At 40.1% G+C, this 19,385-nt stretch overlaps 2 protein-coding genes across 2 annotated transcripts in view; one reads left to right on the top strand and one right to left on the bottom strand.

Annotated features, from left to right (window-relative positions):
• The window catches only part of LOC127372499 (ras-related protein rab7), a 141,611-nt gene that overhangs the window by 10,468 nt on the left and 111,758 nt on the right, over positions 1–19,385 (bottom strand). The gene's annotated exons all lie outside the window — the stretch shown is intronic.
• Positions 1,497–6,189, top strand: si:ch211-157b11.8 (fibroleukin). Its single transcript, XM_051416292.1, has 6 exons — positions 1,497–2,282; positions 3,899–4,094; positions 4,517–4,594; positions 4,674–4,786; positions 4,923–5,185; positions 5,498–6,189. The coding sequence occupies exons 1-6, from the start codon at positions 2,004–2,006 to the stop codon at positions 5,838–5,840; spliced, it is 1,272 nt and encodes a 423-aa protein (XP_051272252.1). The 5' UTR covers positions 1,497–2,003; the 3' UTR covers positions 5,841–6,189.

The following is a 19,385-nucleotide window of genomic DNA, read 5'->3' as shown; positions in this document are numbered from 1 at the left end:
ATGTGTGTGTGTGTGTGTGTGTGTGTGTGTGTGGTTGGTGAGGCATATCTTAAAAGTGCATTTCTGACAGAGAGTATATATCTCGCCACCTGTCCGATGAAAACACGTTTTCAATTCAATTCAATTCAATTCAGTTTTATTTGTATAGCACAAATTCATAACAAAAGTTATCTCAGAACACTTTTCATATAGAGTAGGTCTAGACTGTACATTTATATTGTAAAATATAACAGAAAAGAACACATTTTTAATTTAGAACTTACTTACTTAGTTTTACTTGTGTAATTATGTGACATTATAATGATATTAAAAAGATTTTTAAAAAATAAAGCCAATTATTATATTATATATATTATAAACCAACTACTGAGTACCACAGTTCTTCAAGCAGAGATTTCAAACGGTAGGCCCGGAGGCCGTTTCTGGCCGTCCATCCCCCTCCCTCCGGCCCTCAACACAATGTCAAAAATATGACATAATCCTGCCCAAAAGATTATTAATCTGTATAATTATTTTTCTGGTTCTTTCTTATGAATTTAAACTACAATTACAATAAAAACACATTCTATTTCAAGAAATGTTTTTCATTTGGCATGAAATAATGGCAAAAGTCAAAGGTGCCCTGCAACAACAAAGATGATGAACAAAAAATGTATAGTGATATTCTTGTTTACCATATTCTCGTTGTCACATTGACGATTTATTTGACAGAATCTATAAATAATTACAATATGTCAATTTACTGACATAAAAGTAGCATTACAAATCTTGATTCTCTTATGAGTTTTTTTAACATCTTCGTTTAAACTAGAGACTTCTTAAAGAACACAGAGCTCATCATAACAACAGTTTCACATTATCGTATTTTATCTTATTTATCCTTTTTTTCTTGACTGAGCCTAACCAAGATCTCTTTCGTCCTGTGTGTCTCTGTGAGTGTGTTTGTGCTCCTTGTTAGTGGGAGTGTGCCTCTGCAGGATCCTGATGACTGCTGTTTATAGAGGAATTCCTGCCTTCTCGTTCCTATTGAATGTGGGTCTTTATGGCCTCTTTGGAACTCAGTTTGTAAACATAAACACTGTAACACAAAAGGACGTGAGTGACAAAATGGTACACAGGACAGAAGGAGCCACATACTTTAAGCATCTGCTGCATTTTCATCTTTACAAACATTGCCATGTATGCACGTTGATGGGTAAGGGTAAGGGGAGGTTAAAGTCTGTTCAGAATGGGTCTGGGGCTCTTGAAAGGAATTTAAAAAAAGTTATTCTAGCATGAACATAATGGGACAATAGGTGAAGAGCTCATCCACAGAATTTAAAAAGGGCAACTAATCTGTGAAATGATGGTTTATACATCCATAATGTTACATTGCACGTAATGTGTTCAAGACAGCAGGATTTCTATTCATGTGTGTGTAAACATGCACCTCTGTGTGTGGCTGTGTGGGAGTCTAAGAGAGAGAGAATGAGATGAGTTAAGGAGATGGACAGATTGTGTGTGTGTGTGTGTGTGTGTGTGTGTGTGTGTGTGTGTGTGTGTGTGTGTGTGTGTGTGTGTGTGTGTGTGCATCAGGGGGTGGGTGCATTAGTCCGTGTCAGACAGCAAAGAGTGCCGCAGTTATCTAGGAATCTGAGCCAAAGCAACTTCACTAACAAGAGAGAGAGCTTGAGAAAGAGAGGAGGACCGGGAGTGAGATGAACTGAGAGGTAAAAATAAAAGGAAGAAGAAGAGGATGAAAGAAGCACAAAGACTAGAAAACAAAACAGACGAAGCCAACATTAGAAAGATCTGAACAAAAAGGACAGGTCAGCAAAGACTTTCCACCAGAAGAGGCAGAGATATAAAGGAAAGTGAAGCGAAAGTTTGAGAATCGTCAATAACAAAAGGACAAACAGCTTCTGACTCGGGGTAAGGAGGGTTTCATCCTTGAGGAAAACGTGGACCACTGCTCAAGAGTTTAGGACAAAGGTCAGGAAAATCTTGCATTTCTGCATTTTCCCATGATTCCATTCGGTTCCCTCTGTTTGCTCCTTCTGCTGTCACTGTATGTGGGAGCACTGCTGTCCTCAGATGCATCTCCAGCCTGCACACACCCTCCCTGCAGGGACAATCTGGTGGCTGCACCCATCCAGCCTGGTATGGGAGCAGGAGTGGGTACCGGAGCCTGCGAGGGTCAAACCGGGACAACAGCCTGCAGGATGGGAGTCTCACTTCCAGCCATCTCAGATGTTCCTCGGAGGGTGGAGCACCGGCACGATTTCCCCCAAGTTCAGCCTAAGGTAAGTGTAGTAGGAGGTCATCAGCTGTGCTTTTGCTGTAATCTTAAATGGTTATTCTAAGAAAAGAAAGGTAATGCAACTTTTAATCAGATATTTCTCAGACATGATTCAGAAACATTGATAGACACGTTGAAGCAGAGCTAATCCCTTTGTCTATTCATGCACGTGTGCCACAGAGACTGAGCAGTGTATACTACAGTATCTGGCACAGGCCAGCAGGTCCTTTCTCATGGGACAGTCGGCACACTAAACTTGGCACCACCTAACAGCCATGGAGCAATGACAGTCAGCAATCAAAGAAGGGGTAAAATTAGGTCCGCTTTAAAAATGTCCTCATCAAACGGTTGTGCTGAGCTCATGCAGCAACAGGTGTGTGAGGGACGTGATTACAATGGCTGATGTAAGTGTAAGAGATTGATGACACAAAACATGCCACTGAGCTGTGAGTTTTGGGCGTGGATTAACCTTTGAGATGTCATCTTCCAAACTGAAGGATGTATGGATTTGCACAGGCACAGCTTCATTTTCTTAAGCACTATTTCACTTAACAACATTTATATATATATATATATATATATATATATATATATATATACATGAGATTCCCTTGAAGAACAAAGATTAGGCTGTGTTTACTCATGATCGATTGTTGACTTAAAGGAGGGCTATTATGTTAATTTCCAGCTCTATATTCATAGTCTGAGTCTCCACTAGAGTAGCTTTCCATGATTCACCCTTCAAAAAACATCCTTATTTGTCTTATACTGGCCCTTCATGCAGCCCCTCAGTTCATCCTGTCTGAATCAGGCTGTCTCGTCTCCTCCTCTCTAAAAGCCCACTTTCTTCTGATTCACCAACTTTGTGGAAGTGTACCGAGGAGCTGTACCCAATGCCTCCTCCTTCCGCAGGTGTGCTCTCGACAGCATGACAGCTTCAGTAACTTAGCTTGGAAAATAGTGATATAGGGCACTGAATATGATGAATTTACTGTTTATCAGAACACAAATGAGACAATAATTAGGTTGGAAAAATGACTTTTAAATCTTGATTCACTAATTTGAGTGAAACCGAATCATATTTTATGGAGAAAAATGCCCATGGTCTCCTTCTTCCCTCTGATTTACTCTGGCTTCAACTTTCAGTGATTTACAGTTTCCTGGTGTTAATACAGCCTTAGCTACTTGTTGTTAATGGTTAGCTACTTTAGCCACTAACTAGCAGCACTTTCTGCATTCAACAACTTGAAGGGTTAGTCCTGACCCCTGACCAGAGCAGTCAAATAACTTAGACGGACTGAGCTGGTCCCTGTGCTTTGTGGGCGTGCTCTGCCTGCAGCAGGTAATCATATAAAAAGATCAGTGACGATCTTCCGTTGTCACGTAAAGCCAAAAACGGCGTTGGAAATGTTGCATCAGAGTGGTCTGAATTCTGAACTTTTTGCTCATAGGGATTATTTTTACATATGTTTATTTGATCATTATTTGAGACTTGTTTAATTTAAACATCTGACATTGGAATATTATCTATGACAGAAACTGAGGAAAAGCATAATAGGTCTCCTTTAATGTGTGACATAATATATTATCAATAAGTACCTGTGAGCAATGTCTTTGCAGACTGGAGCCGTCAAAGAGCGTCTCGTTCAGCTGCAGCGCTGCATGCACTCTCTCCAGGAAACTGGGGGCCCCTGGAGTCACGGGGGCCAGGAGAGCAACTCTCTAGGGGCCATCCTTGCCCTAATGGCAGCTGTACTGACAGAGTGTGACCTCCACTGTCACAGCCAGGCCCTTGGGGCGATGGCCAAACGTCTGGGTGAGTAGTACAGATTTATATCCCCCCACCATTGCAACACACAAACAGACTAATGCACACACAAACAGATAAATGCACGCACACACACACACACACACACACACACACACACACACACACACACACACACACACACACAAATGCCAGCGCAGTCACTCCCCCCACACATAGTAAACAGAACCTCAATGAGGCCTGCTAAGTGTCGGTCATAGGTGAGTGCATAGGAATTTAACTGCACTGAGAAGCATGAGAAAAACTCTGTGTACATGCACACGTAAAACACACAGTGTATCTCTCACGATGCGAAGAAGCTTCAAAGAGTCATCATACAATCTGTGTAGAATACAAAGACAAAACCCCTGACAACAGTGTAACAGTCTGATGTGTCTTATTGATAACCTAATCCTTCTCTGGGTTGACAGAGAGTGCAGCTGTGGGTAGAGAGGGGGAGAAAGACTTGCTCCTTTTCCTGAAAAGCATCACACAATATCCACCCACAGGTAAGGACACTGGGGGTGATCACATGATACGACTATGATTGTTAATTAATAATAAAAACTTACTGTGTGCCGTTCTCAGTTGCCCCCTTGGAGAGGTTACATCCTCAGGACTGTGCAGAGATTTACAAGCTTGGGATCAAAGAGAATGGAATCTACACCATCCAGCCTGACCTGCACAGGCCAGCATTGGAGGTATTTCAGATTCACCACACTCATAAAACACATAGACGGACCCCCACCCTTCTCCTCTTCTTTTAGAGATGTCTATGCTATCTGTGGATCACTGAAATCTAGGCTTTATAATATCACAGTCTTTGTTTTGGCTCAGGCTAAATGTGACATGGAGACAGCGGGTGGTGGATGGACGGTGATCCAGAATCGGCAGGATGGCTCGCTAGACTTTAACAGGACATGGCAGGAATACCGGGAGGGCTTTGGTAGTCTGCAGGGAGAGCACTGGCTGGGGAACGCAGCGCTGTACGCCCTCACTGCCACTGGCCAACACCAACTCCGTATCGAGCTGGAGGACTGGCACCAGCAGAAGCGCCATGCTACCTACAACAACTTCAAAGTGGCCTCAGAGGCACAGAGGTGAAACACACTGCAGAGGCACACACAATTTCTGCAAGGGCTATTTAATATCTTGAAGCCCCTGGTTGTAGTTTGATTGCTACATAAGCACTCATGGGTACAGAAACCCAAACTGCTGTAACTTTGGCAGAAAAAATCGTGTTCTTGGAGGACCCCATCACTCATAGTAAGAAACTGAACTGAATGTTTGGAAGTTTCACTAAGCAAATGAAGATGTACTCTTCTATGCCCAGTGGTTCCCAACCTTTTTCCTTGGATGTTACACACAAGGCTGACAACAAATGTCACAAGTTGTCTGTCTCTTTCTTCCAGATATCGTCTGACGGCGCGGGAGTACTCTGGCGATGCAGGCAATGCTTTGAGCTACAGCAAACGTTACAACCACGATGGCAGATCCTTCAGCACTGCTGACCGAGACCATGACCGCTATGCAGCTGGGAACTGTGGTCAGTACTACGGTGCAGGCTGGTGGTTTGATGCCTGCCTGGCAGCTAATCTGAATGGAAGGTATTACCGTGGGCGCTACAGTGGAGTGACCAATGGTATATACTGGGGTACATGGTACATCCTGACGGATGGACGAACAGGAGAACGCTACTCCTTCAAGAGGGTGGAGATGAAGACAAGACCCAGGAACTTTGTAGGAACATCCTAAAAATAACAATGACAATTCTCACAGGAACATGTGCTCTAGGCTACTTCAATAATACTTGTGCTAGATAGTTTTGCATTTTGTGTACATCACTCTGCTTAGAGCAGCTTTCATATCACTTAACTATGTGTTATGTGCAGAGGGCAGCTAATAGATGAAATATATTGTCTAAACATTCACTAGCACTCCATATTACAATATTATTTTGTTTATTTATGGGGCTCTTCTCTATAAACCACATATGCTATTATTCCATTACAGTGAAACAAAGAAATAGATATTGAAAATACTGTTTGTAGAAGTCTCCAGACTCTTTATTGTACATTAAAAACAACATTCTGTGGTATTTTAATTAATCACTAGGATGACTGGTGAGGTATGTGTCTACATGCAATCATTGCTTACATGTAAAGGATGATTTTATTGTAATGCCTCAGATGAAACTCAACCCAAACTGTTCATAAAAGAGGTAAGGAACTACTCCTGAGGAAACCCTTGGAGTGTGTATGAGCCACTACCTGCCTAAACTCTGTGACATTTTGAAAACCTAAGAGGTCAGTGTGACCCTGCAGGGGACTCTAACAGTCAGGTGATACACAGCTCCTCAAATTCAAACTTCATCACCATGTCATTCATTCATGCGACAGAGAGCTGAGAAGGATTTTTAAAACCCATTTCTGTCTACCCACAGGCCTGCAACAGTATTATTAGAGAGCCAAACCCAAAGCTCACAGTTTGACACTAAACAGACAGAATCCCATTTTTAGAGAAGCCATTTTTCTCACCTTTACCTTGCTCATACTTTCCCAGGTCTAAGTCTGACACACTGCTGCTGAACGTTAAGAGCTTTACCCGTCATCATACCACAAAACTGCCCTCTGCCCACTACTACCAAGTCACACACACACACACACACACACACACACACACACACACACACAAGAGTCAGCCTCACCTGCTTTTTGGAGTTGGCGTCAGGCGGGCGGCTCCCTCTCTGGCTGTGCTTCACACAGGCTTTTCTGGGAGTTTAGAGTTGGTGTGTGAGCGCTGAGTGAGTTTGTCCGTGCACGTGTGATGCTTGTCTGTGTGTGTGTGTGTGTGTGTGTGTGTGTGTGTGTGTGTGTGTGTTGGTAGATGGTCAGTGTGTGTGTCTCATTGTGTGTGTAAATGGCTGCATCTATTTTAGCAGCGTTCATGATGAGCTGTCAGTCTCTCCAACAAGCAGGGTGTCTAATATTAACCAGTGAGGGGGGGAACACACACACACAGCGGTCAGACTCTGAACCAGCAACAGAATTTCACATACACTACTTATACACACACGCCTGTATTTCACACACACACACACACACACACACACACACACACACACACACACACACACGTGGTTCTCTCAGCAGATAAGGAGGTTCATGATGTGCTTGACTTCATTAAAACAAGTGCACATAAGAAATAAAATAGCTTCCATTGAAGATGGTTAGATCATGCCGCCTTAATTATTGTTATGCAGCCAGAAGCTCCTTTTTCTCTTTTGTGTGTCTTACGCATATACTTGCACACACACAGCAGCCAGTTGACCATAAGTAATCAAGATAAATCACCCATATAAGCCATTATACATATCAGCTTTCTCATTTGATTTAGTCTTTGTGTGTGTTGTATTACTGGAGAAAACAATACAAGTTTGAAAGGTAAAAAGCTCCATGTTCTGCCCCCTGGTGGTTCCTGGTCATATTGGGGAGTCAGAGAAAAGCTTTATTTTAGCTGAAGATAACTGGTAAAGTGGGTCTTTTTTAGACTTTTTAAACTGAACACACATTTTATTTGGTCTAAATAAAGTTTCCATCTTTGAGAAATATTTTTTTAAATAGTGCTGGATAACGATGAACCTTAAATGCAGCTCAATATCTAAAAGAGACAATTGTTGATATGAAAATAAATCACTAGTATCTATTTATTTTCTACTCATTGTCACTTTCCTTTTTTCTTTCATTCTGTCCCTCATTATCAATTTACCCTCCCCTTCCCTCACACAGGCACAAAAAAAAAACATTCTTCATACTCTGAACTGCAGTTACTTTAAATATCAATCTTGTCCTCTGTCTTTTCTCCTCTCCTCCTCTCTGCATCCATCAGTCTTGTTGACAAGGGAGGAACAGAGGCTCAGGGTTGTGTCACCACAGTATCCTGGCACAGTGTCTGGAGTGGGGTGATAGTGGTGGTGCTGCAGGGTGTGAGGGGTACCGGCAAGCTCTGCTGCCCCAGGGCCGGAAGCCCAGCCTGGGCAGCGGTTAGCCAGCACATCCCTCTGAGAAACACTGCGCTTCTCTGAGGGAAGTTCCCCTGTGACCTGTGTCATTCATTACTGTGTGCCACAGTAAAACATCAGATAGAGAACAGAAGCCTAACTCATCTTTATACCACCTTGTTGGCCCGTATAGAGTATGATGAAAGCATACTATGGTTCTAGGGAGACATTTACAAGGTGCATGAGCTAATTTGAAGAGTCATCATAGTCACAGAAAGTTAAGAGATAATATTAACAAAAAAACAAATTCCCAAATGGCTACTGCTATAAACTGTGTTTCAGTTTCTTTGTCAAATCATCTATTTATTCAGGCGATATGTATCCACCCTACTTTAACGATGATCAGCTTTACTAATCATCTAGTAATCAGTCTCGCTCCGGGTAAAGAGTGACAATATCATGTCTGACTTCACTACACACTATAATTTCACTACAGTAAAAATGTATTCCAGTCCTTCTTTAGATTTAGTTCAGTTAAAGAAATGACTTACATAGACCAAAAACTGATCAAAAAGGTGATGAGGTATTTCATATAGAGCAAATATGAGTTCAGTTTTTATAGATCAATTGTTCAAAGCCCATCAACTCTCATCTTGACTAGACTGAGGCTGGATAAGTGAGCCAGTCTGTCTGTTAAACACCAGGTGGCAATGTTGGTTAGCAAAGAGGAAATCTGGAAAATGATTTTCCCTCTGTCTCACAGGCACTTTCACGTGAGAAATTGCAACTCCGTCACAAAGACAAAGAGGCAGAGACCTCCTGTGTATAGAAAGTACAAAACAATACATATTGTGCTCTGTATGAAAATAAACAGTCAGAAACAATAACTGGGTCAAACACAATACGTTTATGTGAATACTGCTGGGTTAGAAGGTAATGATGTCATATGTATACATATTAAAGCTATATATTTCTGTAAAATATGATTTCTTTTTAGGGGTTTTGATGTCTCAGACTGATACGGGTACAACTATGTCACAGAAGAGCTGCAAAACAAGAGAGCTTTGACTTGTTAAAATACTGTTTTTTTGGTCTGAGGTTTAAAAAAAACTTGTTGCAGTGCATCTTTTCAACATTAGGGGCACCGTAATTGAGGTTGGAGGTCAAAGGACAAAACACGACTACAATGAGACGAGTTTGAGAAATGTAAAGACTGTGTTTATATCTTCACAATATGTTTTTAATGTGGAATATGTAGATTATTTACCACACAGGCTAAACATCAGCGTGTCAGTGGTGGAAAAGGAATCAGTGATGTGACAGCGTGACAGAGGCGGAGAGGAGGTGATGAACTTGGCCTTGGCCTGCAGTGGAAGGAACTTTTCATTCTTTAATCTGCTCTCATGGTGATAAGGGTGTGCATGTTTGCTGTCAAGGGTGAGGAGGGGGGAGGAAGCAGGAGCGGGTGAGGTTTCAAAGGTGTGTGAGTATAACAGGCCGTTAGAGGATCCCCCTCCCTGACCACAGGGCCACTGAGAGACAGTATGTGCCTGCTTTTAATACTGGTCCTGCAGAAAACCAGAGCAAGGCAGCGTTCCGTTTGAAACCGGAATTCACCAGAACAAGTGTATCCTGATGTGGTGAGGAGCTGGGGTGAGGAGGGGAGAGGAGGGAGGGGAGGACACAGAGGGCGCCATGTGGCAGGCCTCACTCCATCTATTGTCATTTCTCGATCTGCACACGAAAGTGGAGGTGCATAAGGGTTTTTCTTATAGAGGGGAAGAGACACTAGAGACTGTGCTGTGTGTGACATTTTGTAACACTAAGTAACATTTTAATGAACTAAAATGTTTATGTAATTAACATTCAGCATGTGCAGCATCTGCTTGTTGTCTGCTTGATGTATTTAATATTTTCCTGTCACACACTCATGTGACACTGCAGAGACAAAACTGGATTATTTAGCTGGAATGATCAGTGCTTTGATAACGGGCTGATGAGAATTCAATAAAAGTAAAGTACAATTACAGCAGTGTATTACCAGCTCTCACCAGTGACAGTGACTGACAGCAAACCAGTTAGTCGGGAAGTGCTGGTGACATAACATGTCTTTGTGCAGTGTCTTTATTCTTGCTGGCTTGGCCCACAACTTGTCCTTTATATGAACTGAAGCCTTAAAATTTTGAATAATATTGTCAAAGGTTTGAAGAGTCAAGTTTTAAACCATTAACAAGTACCTGTCGAGGCTTTCAGCACATCCTGGTGCAACACCTTTTCATCTGTATTGACATTTCTCTTCAAATTTCACAGGCTACCATTTTAAATATATTAATTTTGTACACTTTGTAAAAACAACATTTTTTTCCCCCTGTAATTTATGCTTTATATAATCAAGTAGATACACACAGACAATTATCATCCGCTTGTCCAATCCACAACTTTCCATATTTGGTTCAGTCTCACCGCCAAACTCTAAAAACTCCCACTGTACTCTACCTATGTACGTCCAGCACCACACTGCAGCCACAAAGCTTAGTGAATAGCTTGTGAACACAGTGGAACATTTTACAGCCAAAGAACCACATATTTTCCTCTGGAGACCAAACAGAGAGCTAAAATTAGAGTGAACACTGGACACAAACATGACTAATATACATGAATAATAATGTTGCTCTTAAACTGCTGGATTTCAGCTCAAAAGATGATGATGTCAGTGTTGCTGAGTGTTATTTCCACTGTCCCTAAATTGTCAAGAACTTCGAGGGAAGCAGATAAGGAAGCCAAAATATTCCAAAATATCTTGAAAAGCGGTAGTGTCTGTAATGCCTTCTTTCATTGATTTCAAGGGAAATCCAACCGAATCTGATCCGATGGCAGCCATTAAGAATGGCCTGGTTTGTTTATGTAGGTCATATACTGTAGATGCATCAAACAACATACATGTTTGTTTCCAGAAACACTGATTCAAACCTTTATATCCAATATCTGGTGATAATGCTTCACATCAGTTCACCTCTTTCATCCCCTTTTGTATCAGACTCTCTGGTGTTGACTGTTTCCATTATAATGCACCAAACTGGAGAAAATACTGTGACAAGAGGAAGGCTGACGAGATTGAGAATGCTGATCAGGCAGACTCTGAAATCAAAGGATTATCTAATCTGATCATGCAGACTGACACAAACACACATGAAAGGAAACCACCAGGAGGTCGTCAGCTCATCATAATCCAAATAAAATACCAGGAAAACCTTTGACAATTAACACACCTACAAACATGCACACTGTTTGTCAAAAATTATGGAACATGAACAGTGTGTGTGTGTGTGTGTGTGTGTGTGTGTGTGTGTGTGTGTGTGTGTGTGTGTGTGTGTGTGTGCGTGAGTGTGTGTGCGTGTGTGTGTATGCGTGCGCTGGGGAAGAAGTGAAGTACAATATGAAGGATGTGGTAAAGCAGCCTAATGGTCAGCTGTGTTTCTCTTCTTCTCTCTGTCACTTTCTCTCTTGCACCTGCAGAGAGTCGTGGCAGAGTGAAAAACATGCACGCACACACCACACACACACAACACACACACACACACACACACACACACACTCACACCACACAACTTGTAGCTGCGGTCTCATGACTTCAGTGTCTTCAATTTGAACAGCAGCAAGGGGCACAGTGAATTTCTGTAAATGCTATGAGATTGTGTTTGTTTGTGTGTGTGTGTGTGTGTGTGTGTGTGTGTGTGTGTGTGTGTGTGTGTGTGTGTGTGTGTGTGCATGTGTGTGCGTGTGCATGTGTGTGCGTGTAGGTGTGTGTGGACAGTAGCAAAGAATGGCTGAGGTTACGTTAGTTTTCATACAGATGAACAGAGCGAGAAAGGAAGAACACAGAGCAGTGGAAGAGATGGATCAGATCTTGTTTATTTGCTCTGTGTGTGGGTGTGTGTGTGTGTGTGTGTGTGTGTGTGACAGGCAGAACAGGTTGGGAGAATCAGCTTAAGCAAAGCAGCAGACATTTCTTCAGAGGAGGAAGAGGAAAGTCAGAGGATTTATAGACTCACAATCACTGAGGATCAGACACAGAACAAACAGAGAGCTGCACACAAAAACATTAAACAATGCACACACACACACACACACACACACACACACACACACTTGTGCTAAAATGTGCACACAGAATCTCAACATTTAGAAAATATGGAGTACACATGAATGCTCTAACATACTGCAGGTGTAGACATGTAATTTTCCTTTAGCTGGAGGACAGTGTCATCGCTGTCACCCAGTTTTCTCTGATACATGGACTGAAATAGTCGGGCTAATGGAAAGAAAACATTGGGAGAAGAAAGAGACATAGTTGGTCTGAACTCATTGTTATTTTCATCCACGCTAGCACCACGATGGCAATGTCGGTCCATCAGTCTGTTAGTTCACCAGTTTTATCCAGACGGAAATATAGCAACGTCTACTCAATGAATCAGCTCAAGTGTTTGTAGAGACATTTTTGGTTCCCAGACGATGGATCATAATGACTTTTGGATGAATTGTAATGGCATTTGGTACACACATTCATGTGTGCTTCAGGATGAATTTTAAACACTTTGATGACTAACAGACTTTTCATCTAGCGCCACCACTAGTTCACACTTAATTCAACTTGTCAAATACTTTAGTGGTGAACATGGTAAACGTCATACCTGTTTAACATCAGCGTGTTAGTTGTTATACTGCTATTACTATATTGAACTACTATAATGTTATGGCATGGCTCTTATTCTTGTTTATTAATGATTACCATCCCTGCTAAACAGTTAAAGCATTAAACATATTTGCAACCATAATACAAATACAAATCACTTCACATCACTCAAACCAATATTAAAGTTTAAGTTCTCTGGCCTTCAAAGTCTTTATTACACACATTTGAACATGTAGATTGCTCACAAGAACACGCACACACACACACACACACACACACACACACACACACACACACACACACACACACACACACACGCGCACACACACACACACACACACACACGCACACACATGCACACACTCCCACAGGAACTGGATTCACGTAAAGACAAAATAAAGGCACAATGTCTGAAATGGATGAACACTCACAGGTTGAGAAAAAAAAAGGTGTTTTGAATTCTGCAACTCCCCAGACAACTCCAGTGAAACAGAGTTTGATTGACAGGTTGTTAGTGACAAGGTGTTGTAAACTTTCACTTCCTGCTGCTCTCTGAGCAGGAAGTGAAGTAGTGAACCTCTGACCTCTAATGACTTACTAAAGATCCTTCTCAAGACTACACATAGAGTGAAATAACAGATCAAGCAGGGCCATTAAAAGGATACTGGAGATACTGAAAACAGTCTTTTAAACTTCCAGTGAGATGTGTGTAGACAACTGTACTGCATGCCCAGTTTAGAAAATACTGTATAATTTAACCTTTCTTAATTATGGTAATCATGGTCAACCCTTCCTCAAGAGTAAACACAGTATTTTTAACACAGAGTGTGGACTGACCTCTGTGTCTGACTGGTCTCAAATGAATCCTACAAATTGAGGCAGAAGAAGTAAAAATAACAACACAACTGTGTGGACATAGTAATAAGTAAAAGTCCTGCATTCAAAAAGTATACTTATATATATATATATTTAAGTAAAAGTATTAGCATCAAAATATAGCCTAATTAAAGTACCAAAAGTAAAGTACTCATTATGGCCCATTTTAGAAAATTACACATTATGTTATAGGATTATAATTGTATTTATATATATATATATATATATATATATTATATATATATATCATTATTAATGATATAATAAATTAAATCCATTAATTATTACATAATAATTAATAATTATTTATGCACACATTTGTACATTATATTATTGTTGTAGCTAGTTTATTATAGTACAGAGTTAAGATAAGATAAGATAAGATATATAGAAATTCAGGTTGACACAGCAGCAATAGGGCAAAGTAGTGCAAAAACAGAGAACAAAGAATATCACAGTAAAAATATTATTAATATTAGAAGATTCAAAACTATAAATTAAAGTATATAAACTATGCATTGTTCAAGTAGGCAGTGTAGGAGTGCAAAATATAAGCAGAAAATTAAACTTGACTAAAACAAAAAAAAAAAAACTACAACTAAACTAAAACTACTAAAGTGGAAATTAAATATAAATAGTGCAAAAGGCTTGTGCGTTGTAGGTAGGAGTTTTAAACCAGTCTTTGTCTGCGGGGGTTGGAGGTACTGGGTGCTGTGGCGTTGTGGTGTCTGATGTCTGATGGTACAAACGAGCCTCCAAACCGCTTTGAGGCTCGGGGCTGGGTCAGTCTGTGGCTGAACGTGCTCCTGAGCTGCCTGAGCTCAGTGTAGAGAGGATGAGAGGGGCTGTCCATGATGGCTTTCAGCTTCCCTCTCATCCTCCTCTCAGTCACAGCCTCCACACTGTCCAGCTCCATCCCCACCACCGAGCTGGCCTTCCTCACCAGCTTGCTAAGCTTGTTGGCACCCCCAGTGCCGATGCCTCCCCCCCAACAGACCACCGCAAAGAAGAGGACACTGGCAGAACACTGGTAGAACATCTGTAGTAGCCGATATTAATTAATAGCTATATTACTTTATATGCTGGGTCGCTTGTGAATTCCAATAAAGCCTCTTATCTGATAATGAATAATATTGAATCGACAAAGCAACTAAAGTTATCAAATAGATGTAGTAGAGCAGAAGTATAAAGTAGCAAAAAACTAAAAAAAAAAAAAAACGGAAATAGTACTTGAGGTTATGTATTTAGTTACTTACACTTTAAATTTTCCTTCGTTTTGAGCTGTTGCCTCGACACTTCCTCCCCTACTGAAGCTACAGATGCATTAAATTAACAAAACGATATAAAGTGTCTCAAACGAATACGAATCTAAAAAAAATTGTTGTCATCTTTACTATGAAGGAAACTTACCAGGATTGGATACGAAGCAGTTCCTAAAGTATTCTATTCTTCCTAAACATATGATGAGGACACTGTCACATCGCACCAAAATGTCCCATTAGGTGTTCATTTGAGTCGAGACCAGGTGACTGTGGTCATCATCATCCTTTTTATACTCATTAAACCAATCAGTGACCAACTCATACCCTGGAAGCATCTGTATTGTTATATTTATCTGCTCATTTATTCAGGGTTTCAGGGAGAGAGAGAGAGAGAGAGAGAGAGAGAGAGAGAGAGAGAGAGAGAGAGAGAGAGAGAGAGCCTAAGCCGGTTCAAGTCACAGTGAGTCAGAGAGAGCACATATTCCCTGTATGTATATCCTCCTCTAGTATCCTAAAAGTCTGTACTGTAAGTACCAAGATGTAAAATTGCATTAATCAAAGACTTTATTATTTGTGGTGCAGTGACATTTGAAGAGGTATTTATAAAACACTTACAAATAAAATGAGGAGGCGGCATCGTCTTCCATACTAGTGTGAGGATGAAGAGATCAGCTCCTCTCCCCTAGGTGTCACTGTCTGCCTGATTATTCCAACATGCAGCATAATCACAAAGTGTCTTATCTTACCATTAGGAGTCCTCTTTACAAAGGGGCTAAAAGTTCCTTTTCCTTTTTTCTTCTAAGAGCTGTTCACCAAGCGGCTGAGACCAACCCCTCCCCTAAACAGAGGGAAAATGTAGTGTTAAAAAATTAAAATCCAATAACAATATAATTAAAGCAAATTACATTCATTAAATGATATGTTAAATTAAACTATATTTGAATAAATAAATAAAGTTTAATTAAATCAAATAAAGCAATATTTTTAAAACATTCAAATTAAATAAATTACATTTTAAATAACTCACATTTTTAATTAATTCAATTTTAATAAAAATGTTTAATAAAATACAATTTTTAATTGAATCTAATAGATTTGTTTTTTGACTGAACCAAGCTTTATTAATTCTACATGTATTCTATAGGTAATCGATTAATGAAATCAGCTTTATTTATTGATTTAATTTGATGATTATTTTCAAAGTGCAGTGAATTGAATGTGGATCTGAAGAGCATGTTTTTGGTTTGAGGAATACCTCTCAAGTAGTGGGAAGTTGTGCACACTGTAGTCTCTTATCAGATTTTTATTTGTTTGAGCTGATTTGATTAATATTAACTCACCAGCCATCAAAATGTGCTTTTTAAAGTTCATTATTGTAAATGTTCATAAAAACTGGCACGATGAGACACATCATCTGCAGCACAGATTGTGAGTATTAGCGTCTCTAACTTCTCTCAGATACTTTCACAGCTAGTTGTGAATTAATTTAAGACCAAACACTTACAGTAGGAGTTTTAAAGTTAGGAATGCCCTTATTTTTAGGACTTTCTCCAAACTCTGTCAGTTTTGTGAGTATGACACCTGGACTGTTAGGCTGCTACCAGATATCCTCAAATCTTACAGCAAGGCTTCAGGTATTGCACATCCCTTGATGAGGTATTATATGATCTAAACTTTGTCTTTCTCTCTTGAGTCAAGAGACAGCAACGTTCGGCTCACACTAAGCCAAAGGAACCATGATTTTGTTCAGACACACGTAGAAAAATATAATTATAGGGTGTAGTGATGGTTAACCAAAGAAAATCACCGTTCACCACAAACACACATATAGGTCCTTATGAAAATATTAAAAGAAAATTCAGGGAGGTTTGTTGTCTGCTGTGGGAGGTATGCATCTATCAAAGCATGTCAGCAAAGGTCATCACACTGGTTTAACTAGATAATATGAAAAAATGGGAAATGCTCTGTCACTGTAGGGGGAAGGAGAAGGAAGAGGAGGAGGAGGAGGAGGAGGAGCACTCCTGGTTGGCTTGACTTTATGTTTGACCTTTGCGGGAAGGAGAACTAATCCTTGAATATAATAGACTGTAAGATATGGAAAATGACTGCGCTGTTATCTGCGTTACCCTGGAGACCATCAGCAGCACCCAGGGCTGCTGCAGCTGCCAAGTTATTAAGCATCCAGTTTGTATATAATGGAAAAATACCTTTTCTGCCATAACTGGTCACTCCACACACACTCACGCACAATGCTTTAACACCACAATAAATAGGTTCCTCTTCATTCTTTGTGCCTAACGGGACACTGACTTAATATACTTTTCAAAATCTTTGTTTGAAGCATGCAGGGACAGCTTGTGCTGTGACAATGTGTTTTTTTATTTTTAATCAACAATATGTTATTCATTAAGTGTTTTTTTTTTCATTTTTACTCCATGTGGTGTTTGTGTGTGTTGTAATTCAACACAAAAATGTTTTCTTTTCCCATTTCCTACATAGACATTTGCAGATGTTTTGTGGAAATTATTATATATATGGAATAGTTTGTCAAAATAATGGGGTTATAGGACTTGGATAATGGCCTAATCAAATCATCTGTTCTCATTATTTAAAGGAACACAATGCTTCAGGATTGCAACTGAACAACCGCATTAAGTGCTCTAAGATTTCCTGGCGTATGAGTTTCAAATATCAAATAAATCTGACATGGCCTGTTTGGTTTTTACCCCTGGCTTAATACCGCTCGCTCGCATTTTGCTATTTGCAAAATTTCCAGCAAATGAAAACATTATTCAAATATATTTTTCTCCCTGTGTGGAAGCGGCTGCGTCTGTTTAACTCGTATCCAGTAAAATCCAACATGAAAGAAATAAGATACCACAACAAAGAACCGGAACCTCAGATGGCTCCTGCAGATAACCTAAAAATAATGGAAAAGCGGGCTGTATTTATGCTGTCTAAATACACCAATAAAGACTTTGCACATGCAGAACATTAAACTTGTAAATAATAGCCAACACCCACGCCACCCACCCCACGCAGCCCCCTTCCTCTATCTATCTATCTATCATTTACACAGATCTGGTCCAGTAAATGATGCATTCCCTGCATTAGATGTATTTGTTGTGCGAGTTTGAAAAGGCGGCGATAATCTGGGAGAGAGAGATAAGAAATGCCATTTATTCCGCGGCACTTTGGAGCCTATTTCCCAGGCCGATCAGCCCCATTCTCCCCGACACCTCCAGCAGCTCGCTGATAACGATTAGGCTATTTATTATCTTCACAAAGAACAAAGATTAGCCAGCACCGATGAAAAATTACCCCGGGATGGGTTATAATCAGTGGGACCCAAGGATCCTACCGGCATTGGATTTCTCTTTCAATCTAAACACACACACACACACACACACACACACACACACACACACACACACACACACACACACAAGCGCTCGCACGCACACTTCAATATAAGGAGCTCTTATTGCAGAAAAAAAATGTTTTTAATGTGTTAAAAAACAACAGCAATAATAATACTACAACAAAAATTTAAAAATAAATAAATAAATAAATAACACCTTAACACTAGGCAACTATAAGAAAATAATAATAACCAATAGGCTGCACTGCAAATGACTTATCTGTTGTCAGGTTTTGTATAATACAGGCTCCTATAGTGAGATTTCATTTTTATTTATCTTTATTATTGGGTAAAACCTCTTGCTTTCAATGGTAGTCCTATAATGAGATTCTGGAGTTGAATCGGGCTGCGACCTCTTTCTCCTGAGCTCGTGTGAGAAAAAGAGCAGTAAAAAAAAGGGCGGATTGAATTAATGTCAAATCCTAAAATGGAAGTGGATGTTCGCCGTCGATAAGGTTTTATCGCCACGCCAGATCAAAAGGGCTCACACTCAAAGCATGTGTATTTCCACATTATCATGCTGATGAGCTCTAATACTGCCACACTTGTCCCTCCGGTATGTTCTGCTTTCTTCAGTCTATACGGTGGATTTCCTCTTAATGCTGCTTGAAAAGAATCGCTGTCTCTGTATAAATAATGACATTCAGTTTCTTCACATCACAGCCTGGGGTTTTTTTTATCTAAAGGTTGATGCTCGTCCTGGACTTGGAGTAGCCTACTTGTTATGAAATCATTATTTTACTAGATAGATAGATAGATAGATAGATAGATAGATAGATAGATAGATAGATAGATAGATAGATAGATAGATAGATAGATAGATAGATAGATAATATTATAACCATCAGATTAAATGGGGGAAAATGGCTTTCTTTGTCTAAATTTAATTTACCTGCACAGGAATTTGCGGCAAATGACAATTCAAATCAGTTGCACGTTTAGTTTATATTGGGGGTTTTTTTTGTCATTTTACAATCCTGTCATATGCCTCCTTAAAGATTTTTTTTATTAAAAGACTTCCAACCCTCTAACATTTAATAGGTGTGCT

The sequence above is a fragment of the Dicentrarchus labrax genome, unplaced genomic scaffold, assembly GCF_905237075.1.
Source record: "Dicentrarchus labrax unplaced genomic scaffold, dlabrax2021, whole genome shotgun sequence".
NCBI classification, from domain to species: domain Eukaryota; kingdom Metazoa; phylum Chordata; class Actinopteri; family Moronidae; genus Dicentrarchus; species Dicentrarchus labrax.
The sequence above is the reverse complement of the archived record's forward strand: the minus strand, read 5'-3'. Positions and strand labels throughout refer to the sequence as shown.